The following is a 19,209-nucleotide window of genomic DNA, read 5'->3' on the forward strand; positions in this document are numbered from 1 at the left end:
CAGCTTTTTCTCACCGAGTTTAAATTACTGGATAGCATCTAGCACTGAAATTGGTTTCAAATAGCTTTAAGGTAGATGCGTTAAATCTCAAATTTGGACGAGACACAAGAAAGCCACGGGAGAAGTTAAGCAGCAATTTGAAATCTAGGAGCAATGTGAGAACTGTGTGCAGGTGGCTTCACTCCAGCTCAGAGCGCCAAATATCCCATCGTGAGTTCTCAGATGAGGAGGAGCAAATACACATTTTTCATCAGAGGCAGATGCTGAAGCTGCAGTTATGGCCCCTTCAGACCTTCAGAAGGTGCCCCTTCATTCTCAGTGTGATATCACTTTGATTCTAACTGCACTGGGTTGTCCTGATTCAGAGGGGTCAGCACAGAACTACGATCAGGGATTTTGCTTTTGACTTGTCCATTTTTATGTTCCATGTCAGACCTAATTGCTGTTTTCTTTAATAAGTAGTCTGTACATCTTTACTTGTGGTCAGGAAAAAAGTCCCTGTTAATAATTTACAAAAGGCAGAGCCACTCCTCTTTTACATCCTCAAATCTCTCAGAGCACGTGATTGTTTAAGAATATCTGGTTTCCAAGTAGCTGAGTGATGAAATATGATTGGCCTCTCAGCATCGATTCCTCCTCTCCTTCCTCTCTCACTCTCTTGGATAGCAGTTGTTATGATACAGTCATTCTTCTTATAAAAGAATAAAGAAGAGGTTCTTTCTTTCATCCTTAGGAGAAGGTGGGCTGTTTTGGCTTCCTACCATGGAGGAGGACCTTGAAGGAGAAAACTGGCAGACCTTCTCCATTCCCTGGGGCTTCAGCAGGGCAGCTGAGGATGAAGGAGAACATATTTGCCAGTGAGTAATGGTCTTCAAGGAAAAAATATCAGGGGTCTTATTATTGCTTTCTGAGATGAGCATGTGCTTTTCAGTAGGATGAATTTATTTGGATAGAATTGAAAGCTCTGTCTCAGAATTATACAAGAATGATGCCTTTGGAGAAAAATGAAGTCCTTCTGAGTTTTGTTCAGGCAATTCAAAAATTTAAAAAGAATATTGGAGGCAAGGCAGGAATATCCTGTAAAACAGAAGGAGAAAGCTGTATACTACTTTGGTCATTTATTTCCTTAGGAATAAATGTCCATAGGCACTTTTGGGAAAAGAGAAACTGATTTTAGCTGCCTGTTCATTTCTATGGTATTATAATAGGCTATAATTCACAGTAAACTTTTAGCTGCACTTTTTGCAAGGGAACTGAATTGTGTGCTGTGTTTATTTTCTTTTAAAAATCCTATCTTCTCAGTGACAAATATATCTGTCAGGATGAAAAGTTTTGATTTTTCAACAGAAAATGCTATGTTGGCTATGCAAATTGGTTTGTATTTAATTGTTTCTTTATGTTCAATGGTCTTGATAAATAAGTTTTTCTCCCTTGAGAAACATCACAATTTTACAGAAAGTTCACACTATTGCCGAATGGCTTATGATTTATATAAATATGTAATTCTTTTCTTGGGGTTGTCTAGCTTTCAAATATGAGAAATTCATCAGTAATGCACACACTTTGGAATGCCTATTGGAAAATTTCCAGTCATTCTGCTATTTAATGCTTTCTCATTAATCACTGGCACTATATATTATAAGACTCGTAAATTTGTTAAATGATATTCTTTCAGTAGATTCTATGATTATTGAGTGTTTAAGCAGGGCAATATGAACATTATGTGCAGACCCAAATATAGAGGAACTGCCACAGGTTAAGAGAAGCTCTCCAAATTGATAAAAGTCATTGCCCTTGACTTTTGCTACTTGAGACTTTGAGCCAAATGTTTTTGAGTTACCATAATTTTTCATGACAGTAATTACTTGGTGGCACTATTTGTCTAGAACACCTTCAGATGAGTGCAAATGAAACCTTTTTTTTAAATGCAGTTCCCTATAAAGAAGATTTAGAAATTGATGTTATTCTACGAGACTCAAACACACAAAAGAGTCTGACATTTGGAACTAGTTACTGTGATCCCCAAAAGCTGTTGGCTTGCAGCATAATTTCATTGGATGACTTTTCTTTTTAGCACCTACATTTTTCTCCTGATTTCTTACTTGAAGGGTGAAATGATTAAATGTTTGGGCTCTGTAAAGTCATCCCTTAAAACATAGGATCCTGGGATTTGTGCCTCCTATCTTTCCTAATCAATAACATTCAAAGAAATAGATTCAGCTCCAAGCTCACTGAAGCTTGTTTATGGGTTTGGGAGGAAGTAAGCAATAAAAGAGTTAAGAAATATTTTAAATCAAAATAATAGGTCAAACCACTGAATTCCAGTTCAATAGTCTCTTGGTTATAGCATGCATCTAGTAAAAGGTCTGGGTGTGATTTGTTCTATTAAAATTAGTGCTATATATGTCTCTAAAGACTGAAGCTTTTTATTATCCCTGGATGCACCTAATAGTTGATAGTCATTAGATTATCCAGGTTACTATATTATTTTATATATAAAATTCTATTTTATTTTTAGAATCAACGTTAAAAAAAACTGTTATTATCACTTCAGCTTAGGTCTGCAGTGGAGAACACTCTCAACTATAGAACTATGTAAATGTAGTTCAAGATTCAATGGGCAGGGATAATTATCATAGATCCACAAGTGATGCTAGTTCAGTTTGCTCAGCTGAGTCCTACTCATGCTGTTAACTTCATGAGAATAAGGTCTATAATTTTTAGTCTGTCTTCCAATAGAGCAATTGAGGTTTCCCAGACTGGGGGTCTCCATGCTCCTCCATCTGTATGCCTCATGGCTGATCTGAAGGAGCTATTATCATAAGACTCAAGTAAAGAGAGAGGTTTACTTTTCTAAAGTTTTATAACTCCTCAAAATTAAAGTGACTTGAGATTATTTTTGTTGTTTTGCTGTTGATTAAAGAGCAGCTAGTTCCTTTGCCAAGTAAAGCAGGTACATGGAATGGTTAGGACGGTTTTCTGAAACCAGCTTGATCTGGTATGCACCCTAGAACCTTCATTTATTGGCTATATGATTTTGGGCAAGTTTGTCAGCTTCATTAAACTTCAGTTCCCACATCTCTAAAATGAGGATAATACCTATTTCATTGGGGTGGGGGGGGATAAGTGAGTTACCATGGGAATTTCTCCTAACACAGTGCCTGGTTCATCCAATTATCTAATTATTGATGGTGAGTGATTCTTATGGTTAGTACTATTAGCAGTGAGAATAGAGACTTTCAAAAGCTCTTGATTGCATGCCTTCAAGTTCAGTTTGTTGAGTGAAAATTATAGGCTATATGGCTATATATCCTAATAGAAAGAATGATTCATTTAGGACTTGGGAAAAGGAGTGAGTACAGGAAGATGAGAGAAAGAGTTTAATACTTCTGTCCTGTGCAATTTTTTTTCTAACACAAAGCTTAGTATAAAGTGCAGTGAAAATTGCATTTATTTATTTTTATTTATTTATTTTTTGAGACAGAGTCTCACTCTGTCACCCAGGCTGGAATACAGTGGAGCAATCTCAGTTCACTGCAACCTCTGCCTCCCAGTTTCAAGTGATTCTCGTGCTTCAGCTTCCCAAGTAGCTGAAATTACAGGCACGCACCATCACACCTGGCTAATCTTTGTACTTTTAGTAGAGACGGGGTTTTACCATGTTGGCCAGGCTGGTCTTGAACTCCTGACTTCAAGTGATTCGCCCACCTTGACCTTTGAAAGTGCTGGGATGACAGGCGTGAGCCACTGTGCCCGGCCTTGAATTTATTATTAGTGGGTTTATTAAATGAGGCAAAACAACAAGATGAGTGTATTTCAGTTCAACAAATATTTACTGAGAACCTACCACATTGCAAAATGCTGGAGTTCAAAGATGAAGACAAAGCTACAATAAGATGCCGTGCCATACCTATGAGAATGGCTGAAATAAAAATGCTGGCAATGCCAAATGCTGGCAATTCGAAATGCTGGCAAGGATATGGAACAACTGGAACTCTCATACATTGCCAGTACAATCTATTGGCAAAATAGTACAGTCACTTTGGAGACAGTCTGGCAGTTTCTCATAAAGCTAAAAATACATTTGCCATAATGCCCATATAATCCCCACCCCTGGGTATTTACCCTAGAAGAATAAAAATTTACATTCCCACAAAACCTTCTCATGAATGTTTTCAGCAAGTCTATCAAAATTGCCCCAGACTGGAAACAACCCAAATACCCTTCAGTGGATGAATGAATAAACAAACTATGTTAAATCCTCACAATGGAATACTACTCAGTGATAAAAAGAAACAAATTATTGATACACACAACAAATTGGATGAATGTCAAAGGCATTGGCTGAGTGAAGCCAGTTTCAAAAGGTTATACACTGTACGATTCCATTTATAAGACATTTTCGAAGAGACAAAACTATAGTGACAGAGAACAGATCAGTGGGTGCCAAGGATTAGGGGTTGGAGGAGGGTGTGTCAGCACCCTGGGTGATGGAAATATTCTGTATCTTGATTGTAGTCATGGTTACACAAACATATACATGTGATAAAATTTATGGGACTGTACATCCTCAAAAGCCCATTTTATTTTATAGTCATTTAAAACATGAAAAATAAGAATACAAGTTTCTTGCCCTTAAGGAGTTCATAGGTTCAGTGAGGGAAAAACACAAACACGAATAAGTGTAATACAGTGCAGTGAATGTAGCGATTAAGACTAAGACATACCAAGAACAGAGCTACCAACCAGCTTGACATGCCATGCTGGTATGCAATGAATGGGTTACAAAAGTACCCAGGTGTTAATGCACAAGGTTTATGAAAGCCAGAGACCCAGGCCAGTTGCTTGTGGCCATGCACAGTCTTGTCTACCCTCAACCATTTTCTATGTATGCCAAGATATTTTTAAAAGTTTGAAAATAGTCCTGGCATAGTGTATTGTGAGAGCATAGAAGAAGAACACATAGACTGGCAGACTGGGAGGGGAAATTCCCAGTGAAAGACTTCATAGAGGAGACAGCACCTGCACTGGGAATTAAAGGGTAAAGAGGAGATAGCCAAGAGAGGGCTTCTCCAGGGGAGGGGGAGGACACTTCAGCAAGTCATTCCTTGCCTGAGAAAGGTACAGAGGAGTCAAAGAGTGAGGTGTGAGTTGGGAACTCTAGGGAATTCAATATTATAATAGTGTGAGTGGGACTGGCAAAATGAGACTGTGGACAGATTTATAGAGGACCTTGTATAATAAAGGAGTATTTTGTTTTATGATATAGTTTGAGCATCCCTAATTTGAAAATCCAAAATTTGAAACTTTTTGAGCACCAACATGACATTACAAGTGGAAAATTCCATACCTGACCCCATGTGACAGTTCACAGTAAAAATATGGTTAAAACTTTGCATCATGCACAAAATTATTAAAAATATTGTGTAAAATTACCTTCAGGCTATGTGTATAACATATACATATGAAACATAAATGAATTTCATGTTTAGACTTGAGTCCCATCCTTGAGATATTTTGTATATACAAATATTCCAAAATCTGAAAATATCTGAAATCCAAAACACTTCTTGTCCCAAGCATTTTTGATAAGAAATATTCAACCTGTAGTAGATTTTGAGCATATTTAGGGGCTTCCAGGGATGAGGCAGCAGAGAGGGTGATTTGATAAAAGAGAGAGGAGGCTGGAGGGATGAGGTAATGGGAAGAGGTATAGGGTTTGATCTTAACTGTCAAGTGCTAGAGAACTCTCTGGCAACACATATGGCTTTAATGGAAGACAGTGTCTCCTAGGGAGGTCCCTGCATTCATTCATCCATTATTAATTCATTCAAACACTTTACTGAGCACCTGCTGTCTGCCAGGCACTACTCTAGGCCTTCGGGATCCAACAGTGAATGAAACAAAAGCCTAGCCTTTACAGAGCTGATATTTTAGGGGTCAAATGAGCTGAGTTTTGGCAAATTTTGGAGTGTAAGGGGCCTCTGAGACATCCAGGTTGGCACTACCTAGTAAGTAGAGGGTAGCTGTGAAGAGCAGTCTGGGCTGCAAATATAAATTGGGGATCATTGGCACAAAGACAGAAATTGGAAACTTAGACATTGGTTAAATAATCTATTTCTTTCACTTCAGTTCTCAATGATTTGACTTTGGATCTGGTCCTTATGTGTGAGGAGAGATGTATCTAGCTTATGCCATAATCTCAGTGTGCTCATTTACCCGTACTTCTTTTTTTTATGGCATTCTGGCAAAAGGCTCTCTAGTCTTTCTTGAGGAGATTGTCTGAAAATTAACAAATATCTCGGACATGCAAAGCATTAGAGTAAGCTCTAGGGGGGGTGGAAAATAAATAGTAGATCTAGTCCCTGTTCTGAAAATACTTTGAATCTACAAGGAGAGATCACCCCTATACACTTTGTAAATGGTCCATGATGCTTGAGGACAGCCATAAGCAAATTCTAGGCTGCTAAGGAGATTGAAATTCTAGCTGAAATTCTAGGCTGCTAAGGAGATTGAATCTTCCAGTACATATGCACAGGCAGAGCTGTAAAGTAATTGTCAAGGACGCTTCCAAAGGGCATATGGTTTGAAGCTGGTTTCTGATGCCCTGAATCCACACTGGCTTGGAATGACATAGGCCAAGTTATTGGGTCTGACTTGGGATGATTCAAATGGGCACATGCATTTTGAAACAATTTTGACCCAGCTGTGTTAGAGCTCTTGTGACTCAGTTACCTATTGATGCCACTATGTTGATGTGGCCCCAGAACAAATCATTGAAATTCCAGCTGTTCTGATAACCAGGAAATAAACAAATGGATGTCCTTTCTTCATCTTAGGGCCTCATCTCCCCTATGGTGGAGTTGGGATGAGGTGGGATTCAGAGGTGGGATGGGTAGGCTACAGGCTCCATCTGGCAGGCAAATAACCCATGACAGGGATTCATGTGCTAACCTTGTCCTCTGCTCATAAAGGACCTTTTGTCATTCTAAGCTGAGTGATTGCTCATTCTTAGAGACATCATGGACACCTTGAATAAATGGTCTATATCTCATGTTAATTAGTTTCACCTTTAAAATCATGATGGCTCTACTTGTTTATATTCAATAAAGAATTACACTTAAAATATTTCCTTTTCCATTTGATAATTGAGGGGATAGATATCTCTGCTATTTTGAAGGCTTTTTGGTTATACTCAGTTTTATTGATCAGTGTTATGTTGCTTGTTCAGGGGGAAGGAGGAGGAGGAATATACATGTCCTTATTCTCAGTGCCACACTGAGCAGAAAGTCTTCAAAAAAATTCTTAACTGTTTTTTCTAATGTGTGTGTATATATATGTGTGTGTGTATATATATAGTATATGCAAACACACATTAGAAGAACAGTTAGGAATTTATATATACACATGTATATATACATATACACACACACAAACACACATACACACATACAATATGAATATATATATATTCACCAATATTCATATTATAAATTTACTTTGCATTTATGGTTTTAAGAGATAGTTGAGATACCCTTTGAGACTTAGTTCTAACAGACTTAAAAAGAGCTTTATTACCTTTTTATTATAAAATTAATTCATTCTTATACAAATTTTTAAAATACTGACATGAATAAAGTAAAATGTGAAATCTGCATAATAGAGGAGAAGTTAAATATAGAATAAGGATCAGGAATGTCTATCATGTGCATGACTTTGTAATAAAACACAGATTTCACATTTTGGTGGGCCCTTTTGACACGGATCCCAACTCACAATTGCTAAATCATAATGTTCCTTGGCATCTAACAGGCCCATCAAAATGGATGCACCAAAACTGTTGTGTCATTGCACTTCTAGGTATATTATCTAAAAGAAAGCAGAATATCAAAGAGATATCTGTACAGCCATATTTACAGCAACATCATTTATAATAGCTAAGAGGTGGAAGAAGCTCAGTGTCCATCAGTGGATAAATAGATAAGCAAAATGTGATATATTTATACAATGGAATATTATTCAGTCATTAAAAGGAAGGAAATGGACACAGGTTACAACATGGATGAACCTTCAGGATATTATGCTAAGCGAAATAAGCCAGTCACAAAAAGATAAACTGCTATATGATTCTACTTATATGAGGTATCTAGAGTAGTCTGATGCATAGAGACAGAAAGTAGAATGGTGATTGGCAGGGGCTAGAGGGTGGAAGAATGGGGAGTTGTTTAGTGAGTATAGCATTTCAGTTTTGCAAGATGAAAAGCATTGTGGAGATTGGTTGCATAATAATGTGAATATATTTAGCACTACTAAGCTGTACACTAAAAATGGTTAAGATGCCACATTTTATGTGTATCTTACCACAATTAACCATTTTTTAAATGTTAAAAGAAAATAGCCATTATGTTAACATACTCTGCTTTGGTGTACCTACCACCAATAAAATTAGGACTCTTTTCCTAGTGCTGTATAGACCTGAGGTGTTACTATTGTTACACTCTTTGTCTTCCATTGTCTCTAGGGCACGGGGCTTCAATAATCCAGGAGATCCATGAACTCCTCTATACTTAATGCAATTTTATATCTGTTTAAGCATTTTCCTGGGAGAAAGGGCCCATCACTTTTTTCAGTTTCTCAAAGAGACATGTTATCCCCTTGCCCAAAAAGGGAAGCTTAGCAGCATAGCCACATAGATTGTTTCTATTCAATTGACCGTATTAAATTGTGCATGAAAGCTATTATTTCAAAGCTTTGAGTTGAATGTATACCCAAATAAAGCAAAATCTTATTAAGGTTCATTTATGCTATTGATTATCCATCTATATTTTTAGTGGCTGAGATGATTTTATGGCCAAATACTTATAAAACCAAGGTGCCCCTTTGAGATGCCCAGAGTAGAGCATGCTTTATTCTGCAGGGCTGCACATGCCCCCAAGGAATCATATTTGTTAGTTTCTCAGCTTTTCTCACACAAATCAGGAAGGTGTGACAAATAGTGACTGATGATTCTAACTCCATTAATCTGTACTACCTATTCATAATTTTCCCCAATATGCACCCCAAGTTTTTGAAGATTTTTAAGGTGACAACTGAGGAGTCTTCTGTCTCAGTAAAGTGGATTTATAGAAGGAAACAGTGGGGAAATATGTTGAAATTACAGAGAGGAGATCGATGTAGACAAACCATTTTTTTTCCCCTGATTACAAAGCACAAAGCCAGTGCTTTGAAAAACAAACAGAGATGTCAAAAGGTCTTTCCCCAGGCAATTCAATATGTACCTGAAGGACCCTTCTCTGACAGTGACTGTGCTTTGCCCTTTCAAAGCTCACTCTCAGGTGGAGGTTGTTATCCAGTATTACAGATAATTGCTGACTGGATTTAACACAATTCTCCCAGGGGACTGAAGCTAATGGGTTAGAAATTCTGTGTGTTTAATGTGTTTGCCCAGGAAGACCATCTCTCCCCTTCCTAAAACAGTACTCAAACCCCTAAAGTGAGGAAGGTGCTCACATACTCTATACACATAAAGTCAGCTCCAGTAATCATGACATTTTTTTTGTTTAACTTTTTTGCTTATTCTATTTCTCTATTTAATTTTATTATTTAACAAATCTGATAATTATATCTTAATACCAACCCTCCTTTCTGACTCAGAACTTTGGTACTAATTGTTCCCTTTCTCTGGAATGCTCTCTCCCACATGTCTCTGGTTAGATGTCTCCTCGGAGGGACCTTTCCTGATGACCTCACCTAAATATTGTTCCTGCCCACCACTCTTCTGACTCAGCTTTAGTTTTCTATAGCATTCTCACAATCATCTAGCATTCTTATCCATTTATTTCTGTGTTTATTGTCTGTTTTTCCCCACCAAGATATAGGTACCCAAATAATATCCCTTTACTCCAATTTTAAGTTACTGTAACTTTTTCAATCTTGGCCTTTTAACTTCATTGTTAAATGAATAGATGAAAGAATATTCAAGGAAGATTTAACTGCAATGGGTTGAGTTAACCCTTCTTGTTTCTTCTTGTTTCCTCTATCCAAGGCCATCCTTGAGAAAGCTTGTATGCATTGACATTCATCCTGTGGAGTTCTAATAAGATAGGTAAGCAACAAAAAGGAAGGGGCCCCAGGTCAGGGAGAACAATTGTTCTGAGACAAGGAAAATCACAGACAACCTGCTGGCATGACACCCTGTTCCCATATACCTCGCTCCACCTGTAGCCCCAGCAGCAGGACCTTATCTGCACACCTAATCTGCACTTAGCCACTCCAGTAGGAACCTACAAAACTTCCCTCTATCCTTTGCCTCTTGGCAGACAGCCCCTTCTTTGCTGTGCTGCCCATTGCACCCTTGCAACATATGTTTGTACTTTCTTTAATAAATCTGTCTTTCTTTACCTACAACTCTCTTGGTAAATTCTTTTTTTGCCTGTGACACTGGCCCCAGCCAGTCACACCCGGGGCAGATTTATTTAATTACTTCATTGAATGCTAACTGTGTACCCAGGCCGATCTATGTGCTGGTAGGAAGGTAGTATTATATCATTATTAAACTAGTCCTTTGTCTCTCCAAGAATATTTAAACACTCAATCATGATTTTTGGTTGGAACTTTCATTTAAAATGGGTGTTATTCTGAGGTCTCACATTACCAGTATATCAGAATTGTGTTCTTCCCTCTTGGATTTTCATAAAAAGAGGTAGCAAAATGATAACATAGATAAATGGAGTTTTGAGAAGTTGCCTAGAAGATTAATTTCCTGTTCTAAAAAATGGATTTATTTTCCAGTACAGTTAAAACATTATTTAAGTAATTGCAGAATTTTCTTACAGAAATGTGCATAAAGAATATTATAAAAACAAGTATAGTTTTATTTTTTCTTATATCTTATTCTTAACCATTGAACTCATTTTATTGGACTATCATTGGAAAATTTTAATTCTGAGGTTTCACATTATCAATAGCAATCACTTAGAAAATATTTTCCAAATAAAACATATTATAACTAGGATGTGGATGAGAGGGCTAAAGATGATCACTACGTACATCAAATCCTTTATATTTATTTCCCAAATTCTACTTTGTGTACACTTTTCAAGAGTCCTATGTTGTAATTTTTTTGGCTTTAACACTACACTTTCACATTTACCTGTATTACAACTCTGACATTCTATTCATATTTCTATAGCATATATTTTACAATAACCTTGTGTCCTCACAATGTACTAATTTAGTGAAACTATGTGTGCCATAACAAAAATAATTTTAAAGGTCTATTTAAAATCATCATCCTCTGTATAAACAACTTCTGATACTTTCTAGAATGTATTTGTCAATAGGGCTGTTTCATTTTTGTATAGAAAATTTGAACACCATGACTCAACCATTACGTAGTTCTTTTTACTCCCTCATTTATCCAAGTTTAAGTTATACAGGCATACCTTGGAGATATTGCAGGTTGGTTCCAGACCACTACAAGAACGCAAATGTTGCAATAGAGTGAGTCACACGAATTTTTTGGCTGTCCAGTATATACAAAAGTTATGTTTATACTATAGTTTATTAAGTATACAGTAGCATTATTTCTAAAAGAACAATATACATACCTTAATTTGAAAATACTTTGTTGCTAAAAAAATGCTAACATTATCTGACACAGAGATATGAAGTGAGCACATGCTGTAGGAAAAACGGTGCTGATAAAGTTGCTCAACACAGGGTTGCCACAAGCCATTATTTGTAAACAAAACACAACAAAGCAAAAACTATCTGCAAAGCACAATAAAGTGAAGAGCAATAAAATGAGATATGCCTGTACTTCTTCGCTAAACTGTTCTCTAATTCTGGAATACACTTACTGAGTACCTTCTAGGCATCCATAGAATTTTGTTGTTGGTGCTAAAATAATTTGAGTCTCAAGTATATGTTTAGTACACTATTATTAATTGATATGTGTTCTCTAATTTTTTTTGTAATATATGCTATAGCATTCCCAAATATAATGCGAGTTTCTTGGAATTACATCCCTAACTTCTCACATTCCCCACTAGCCCTGAACAAATAGGTGCTCCTCAACTTAGAGTGGGCTACATCCCAATAAGCTCATCATAAATTGAAAATGCTGTTAAGTCAAATGTGCATTTTTGACTTATAATGGGCTTATCTGAACATAAACCCATTGTAAGTCCAGGTGCATACTGAATGTTGTAAGTTGAACCATTGTAAGTCAGAAACTGTCTGAATGAATTGAATTTAATACAGAAGAGAGGTCTTCATTAAGAACTATGTAAATGTAAGAGTCACTTCTCAGCATATATTCAGCTTTCCAGTTAATAGGCATATTTCTTTATAATTCTTCCAAATGTTGTGGCTTTAAAAATTTCTGTTATCTCCTATGTGAGCAGAACATGTGTATCAGCTATCAATTACTGTGTAACAAACCATCCTAAGACACAGTGGCTTAAAACAACAAAAATTTATTATTTCTCAGAATATTGTGGATGAGTTCAGCAGTGTGGTTCATTTGCTACACGAAATTGTAGCTGGGTTTTCTTGTGTAGCTACATAAAGCTGGAAAGTCAACTGGAGCTGGAATGTCCAAGAGGACTATGCTCATGTGTCCGGCATCTCAGCTGCAGTGCCTAATAGAGCTGAGTGCTGGCTATACCATTTTCTTTTCCTTTTCAGCACTCTAGCCTTAGCTTCTTTACATGGAAGCTGGATGCCAAGAAGTCAAAAAATAAAAAAATAGAAAAGGAAAGCTGCCAAGCTTTCTAAGGCTTAGGCCTGGAAATCACAAAGTTTTACTTCTGTCACACTCTCCTGATCCAAACAAGTAACAGGACAAGCCAGATTCAAAGGGAAGGGCTCTTTCTCTTGTTGGAAAGAGGGACAAAGTCGTGTAGCAGAAGGGTTGGGGGAACTGTTGGCAGCCATTTTTTCAGTAACCTATTGCAACATGGTAGCAAAGAAGGATTGTGAAATTATCTAGGTAAACATTTAAATTTTTGCATTTGAGAAAATCAAAGTTTAGAGAAGTGAAATAGTTTGTTCAAGGTACTACAACTGGTTTTCCAGACTCTTGCTGTGCAAAGTGCTGTCCTTAGATCAGCACCATCAGCACCTTTGAGAACTTACTTGAAATGCAGAATCTCAGACCCCACTCAGAACATACTAAATCAGAATCTGCCTTTCCCAAGGTTCCCAGGAGCTCTGAATGCACAGTAAAGTGTGCTGAGACTCTACTGCTCTTTTTTCTTCCACAACTGAGACAGAAGACCTACCACCTACAAAAGAAGATTGTTTTGTAGTCAGGGATTTGACTTAGCACGGAAAAGGCTTTGTTTTACTTATTGCCTATTATGTTGTTTGTTTTTCAAAGCCTTACCCTTAGCTCTTCACAGATAGTATCAAATATAATCCTCACAACTACCTTGAGGGATAATTATCATAACTCTCATTTTACAAAAGAGGAAACTGATGTTCAAAGACAGGTGGTTAAGTAATTTACCCATGTCACCCACACTTGTACATGGAGAACCTGAATTCAAACCCAGGGCTTTTGGACTCCAAATTGCATGCTCTTAATTATGGTAGAGTATCCACTGGCAACTGCCACATGGCAGCGGTGAAGGAGACTAAATGTTTAAAGGAAGAGATTGTTAGAGGGGAGTCATGGCATGTGGCTGGCTTGGTGAGCTGTCACTTCTCTTCAGACGCCTCCCACTCCCAACTAGCCTGAAGTGAAGATGCTGGCACGGGCGCGTGACAGATGGTGCGGGCCTGCTCTGCCGTATGTGTGCTGCTCCCTGTTCCTGGGCACACAGCTGCCTGACACAAGCCTTGCCAGCTGGGCAGCTGCCTCTTGGGGTGTCTCCAAGGGCTGTTGCTCAGAGAGTGCAGTCCAGCATTTTCTCTGCTTCCTCTTTTAGACATGTCTTCCTGCCTTCCCTCGGCTCCTTGGATCGCTACCTGGGACAGAGAGCACTGTTTGGGTTCTGACTGGGAGCCAATGCCAGACCTTGAACTGCACACAACAGGTGACCGATGGATAAAGCTCATCCAAAAATGGGGGAGCCATGGGAAGGAGCAGGGAATGGCTCCTCCTGGACTCCCTCTCTTGGGAGAGCTTGGCGCCTGCCAGAGCTTTCTTGCAACAGCTGTGCGTGGGATGGAAAGGCAATTTCCTCCTTGCTGTTCCCTTTCCAGGAATGGGAGAGGAAGAAATGAAGAATGAAGGACAAGTGCAAGGCAAGGGCACTCCTCTTCCTAGACCCAGAAGCTGAGGGGAGAGGGGGCCAAGAAAGCAAGCTGGAGAATCCTTCCACATTGGAGTAAAGAGAGCAATATTTGCTTTGTTTGCTTTGTTCCAGTCAGCACTTCATGCCACCACAGGATAGGTCAACAGTTGACATCTAACACTGGGTATGCAGTATTGTGCTAGCTCAGGTAATTACTCTCTCTGGATTAAAATCTATGTGTTATCATGTTCCTTGTAGTAAGTTACTTGAGCTTACTAAGCCCCAGAGTTCTCATCTGGAAAAATGGGAGTAATAATTTTATCTCCTCATAGGGTTGCTGTGAGGAATAAATGGGATAATACTTGTAAAGTGATTACATAATCCAGTAACTGGCATTTAATACATATTTGATAAATGTAATTTAGTAGTATCAAAATGATTGTGAGAGTAGAAACTGTCTAGTTCACTATTATATCCCCAGCTCCAAGAACAGTTCCTGGCACCTAGTAGTACTCAGTATTATTTGATGAATGAATAAGTGATTTGATGAATGAATAAGTGAACAAATTCTCAAATATCCTAACAGTAATTTTGTGCTTTATCAGAGGACTCAGTATCTTATGTGTAGAGAAATGAGAACTTCTATGTGTGTGCATGTGATTATGTATATGTGTGTATGTATGTTTAGGAGGTATATAGTATATGTATATAGGTGGGGCTAGACAGATTTTTCAAGTGCTGTTTAGTTGGTCAGAAATGACACTGCATTTTTTTTCTTGGACCAAACTTCCCTTTTTCCTCCCTCCCTTTCTTTTCTTTCTAAATTCTTATTTTGACTTTGATGTCAAAATCCTGCCTCAGAGCATATCTATAGGTGGCTTTCATGCTCACGGTAGAGCAGAAAAGAGTAAACTGGCTTGAAACCCAAGGTCCTTACCAAGTGTAATGACAAAGCATTTCTGACATAAAGATGGTCTTTCAGCAATTCAAACGAAGCACCAGGACAGGCATTTCACAGTCTTCCTAGGGTGAGTGAGTGGTCCGTGGGAGTGGAATCCCTCTTGATCTTGTCCTGTGGGAGACCTTGAGGTCTGATAGCCACCAGCTCCTTCACTCCTGCACATCTGGAAGGAAGACAAGATGAGCAGAAAGCCATAGAATCAGTACATCAAAATCTGCCGGACAGGAAATGGAGTTACCCTGCTCAATAATTAAGTTCTGAGATCATGAAACTGAGGGGAATCTTTCACAGTTCAAGAAAGGGCAAAGAATGAAAGAAGTCTAATCTCCCATTTCCTAGGGGTCTGCTGCTTTTGGTCAGAGTCTGAGAGAGGCCAGCAGGGAATAGATTGCTCTCTTGTCCCTAGTGTATCCTGTGTTTCCTGAAGGAATGATTTTATAACAAGAATTGGGAACATAATCTATTTTCTCAGAAGTGAAACTTGGGATGGGTCTCAGTTCTGAGATTTGCTTCACAATCAGTGAGAGCTTTCTTGATATACATATACCTGGATGTCAAAATTAAAAGAAAAAAATTCTTAGGGGTTGCATCCCAGGTTTTTTTATTATTAAGTAACCTTGTTTATTTTATAATAATTTTGGATTTACAGATAACTAGCAAAGATAATACAGATAGTTCCTATGTAGCCCTCATTCTGTTTTCCCCATTGATAACACCTTTGATTTTGATGGTACTTTAGTACATTAGTATTCACTAAACTACAGTCTTTATTTGGATTTCACCAGTTTTTCTACTACTACATCTTCTGTTTCAGGATCTCATCCAGGATGCCACTTTGCATTTAGTTGTCATGTCTCCTCCTTCTTCCCTGGTCTGTCAGTTTTTCTGTCTTTCCTTGTTTTCCATGACCTTGACAGTCTTGAGGACTACTAGCCAAGAGTACATTTACTTTATAAAAATTTCAAGTAGATTTTTTTTTATTATACTTTAAGTTCTAGGGTACATGTGCACAATGTGCAGGTTTGTTACATATGTATACATATACCATGTTGGTGTGCTGCACCCATTAACTTGTCGTTTACATTAGGTATATCTCCTAATGCTATTCCTCCCCCTCCCCCCACCCCACATTTTGATTCAGAATAGCACTGCTGTTAAGAACTCCTTCCTGTAGAGACACTTGGGCCTGAATTTTGGTTTTGAATATATGTTTTTCCTGAATTCTTAAAGGTTTTAAGTTAGGATTTCTTACTGCCTATCAAGTATCTCTTACATTTTGGTGACTAATAACCTATTTTTAATTAGGAATGAAAATGTATCTTGGCTATAATATAAGCCAATATAAAATTGAAATTGAGATTTGACCATATCAAAATACATTATATGAACAAACACTTTATATAAGAATCTTTGGCTAACTAAACTTTTATGGCTTTAATAAGGGTAATAATCACAATTATTGAATGCTAACTATGAGTGAGATACTGTCTTCAGTGAGTTAAATGTGGTAAAGTACTTAACTCTGTGATGGCCTTGGATGTATCAACTTGCCTAGGTGCAACTACCATCCAAGGATTCCCTTCTAGGGAATTCTTTTTCCAGTTAGGGCAGGCTAAAAGGAGTAGTCCTTAGAGAGTTAGAAGAGGAAAAAGAGGTAGTGACCATTTTGTAGCACACATATCTTGCCCCAATTTTTCAATCAAATACTAATCTATATATTGTTGTGAAGGGATTTTGCAGGTGTAATTAAGATCCATAAGCAGTTGACTTTAAATTCATCATAAAGGAGATTATACTGGGTGGACATGACCTAATCAGCTTAAAGACCTTCAAATGAGGGTTTAGGCTTCCCTGAGTTAAGAAATGCCTGTGGACAAGCTAAAACTTGTACCCCTGAAGCTGCAGCCTGCTTATGATATTCCCTTCCTGACCACCCGCACTCTGAACATTGGACTTGATAAGCGGCCTTCACAATGACATAAGCCAATTCCTTGTAATAAATCTATTTAGTATACATATTGTCTGGTTCCGCTGCTCTTATTGAACCTTGACTGAGGGAAACTCTTATCATATGAGAGAGTTATTCCTTATTCCCATTTACATCTAGAGAAACTGAAGCACAGAGAAATTAAATAACTTTCCCAAGATTACATGATCGGTGACAGTTTAAATTCAAGGCCATGGTGTTTGGTCCCCAAACCGGGCTCTTGATTGTTATATTATACTGGCTCTTATATAGGCATTGGAATGTACAAATGAAAGAAGCCAGTAACAACTATTTTAAGAATGATTAATCCAGACCAGTGGTTTTTATCCTTGGCTGCACAGGGAACTATAGAAACCCAGTGCCCAGGGTGAATCCCAATTACATCAGGTTCTCTGGGGCTGGGATCAAGGTGTGTTTTTAAAGGCCTCCATCAGATTCCAATGCATAAAAAAAATTCAGGAATCAGTGCTTTAGACTAGAGCAGCATGTCTCAAATTTTAATGTGTGTAAGACTCACCTAGAAATCCTGTAGGTTTCAACTCCATAGGTCTGGGTTGGGGCAGAGATTCTGCATCTGTAAGAGGCTCTTTCCAGGTAATGTTGATGCTGATGGTCTGGGGACCACACATGGCTAGCAAAGGTCTAGAGTGTGTTTCAAAGTGAAAGAAAATTTAGAGGAGGGGACAGACTGAAAAGAAGAGTGTATCCTTGGTTGTGAATAATAGGATATGGAGTGATCTACATGCAGCAGATAGGGGAAGGCATTGGAGACAGACCAAGCAAGTGGAATCACCTGTCTGATGAGGGTTATCAGTAAAAGGTCTTAGAGCCTCTTCCCAGAAATATGCTCCATCTTAGAGCCTCTTCCCAGAAATATGCTCCAAGGACCAGAAAATATCCCAGAATGGTTATTTTGAACAAGATGATTCTTGCTCTTGCTTGTACAACAGATTACAGCAGAATAGTTTCTTAATAACAGCACTTATTGACTTTGGGACCAAGTGATTTTTTGTGTGGGGTTGTTGTGTGCATTGCAGGATATTTAGCAGCATCCCTGGCTTCTACACACTAGATGCCAGTAGCACGTTACAACCCCACCAAGTTGTAACAACAAAAATGTTTCCAGACATGGCCAAATATGCCCTGAGGGACAAAAATCACCTGCAGTTAAGAACCACTGGAATAGACTGAACGTTAACACAGGACTGTTGCACTGAAGTCCAAGATCAAGTGTTCAGAACATTAATGAAAACTGTTGGGAAGAGTGAGTGATGGATCCAATCATTACTCTGGTAAACAGGGAGCACTTGATCAAGGGGGAGAAGAAAATGAGGGGGACAGTGAGACTTAGGTTCGTTCAATATAGCATGCTTTACCTTATTAAACTCAGCAAATTTTTTTTGAACTTCAAAATTCAGCAGTTAAATGAGATGGAAATGGGACTCCCCCTGCTGCTGCTGGTAACATTGCAGAGACAAGGGGATGAGAAGATAAACTGTTGTAATGTGCAGGTTCATTTACATTATGTTAAGACTGGGGATGTTAAGACTGCCTTTTAGTCTTCCATTAGTTGCTTACCTGGGGCCTGTGTGCCATGTTGTTCTAGAAACCTCTCAACCATGTAATAGGTAGAGCTCCGTCTCACATAAGTTGTTTTCTTCCTGTAGCTGGGTCAATGTTTATGGTTCTGAAAGTTGTATAAGCACCCTGAGATTTTATAGTTATTTTAAAAGTCACTATTTATATTTGCACCTGAGTCCTTTTCCCAGTATTTTTATCCCCTCTCATCAAGCTACTCTTTGTGCTTTGGATGAATATATAAGGGCTCAAAGATTCTTTCCTTTAAAGGAGCTGTCTCTTATGATACTCTTCAATGTGATTTATCAATTTCAGGCTTCCAGCCATTGAGTTCTGAATGATTTCCCCTGTGTAATTGCACAGAAACCCTTCTTGAGCTCTTTAGGCTATCATAGTTTCAAATAATTCAATTAGCTTTCCTAAATCTTAGAGGCATATTA

The 19,209-nt window shown here is 38.1% G+C and overlaps 1 protein-coding gene across 1 annotated transcript in view; it reads left to right on the forward strand.

The window, feature by feature from the left end:
- The first annotated feature begins 681 nt into the window (after positions 1 to 681).
- Positions 682 to 19,209, forward strand: part of FRMPD4 (FERM and PDZ domain containing 4) — an 869,452-nt gene continuing 850,924 nt past the window's right edge. Inside the window, exon 1 of the mRNA XM_025372626.1 lies at positions 682 to 857. Coding sequence (XP_025228411.1) covers positions 763 to 857 — 95 coding nt within the window. The 5' untranslated portion in view covers positions 682 to 762. The remainder of the gene's footprint in view (positions 858 to 19,209) is intronic.

This window comes from Theropithecus gelada, chromosome X (genome assembly GCF_003255815.1).
Source record: "Theropithecus gelada isolate Dixy chromosome X, Tgel_1.0, whole genome shotgun sequence".
In the NCBI taxonomy this organism is placed as follows: domain Eukaryota; kingdom Metazoa; phylum Chordata; class Mammalia; order Primates; family Cercopithecidae; genus Theropithecus; species Theropithecus gelada.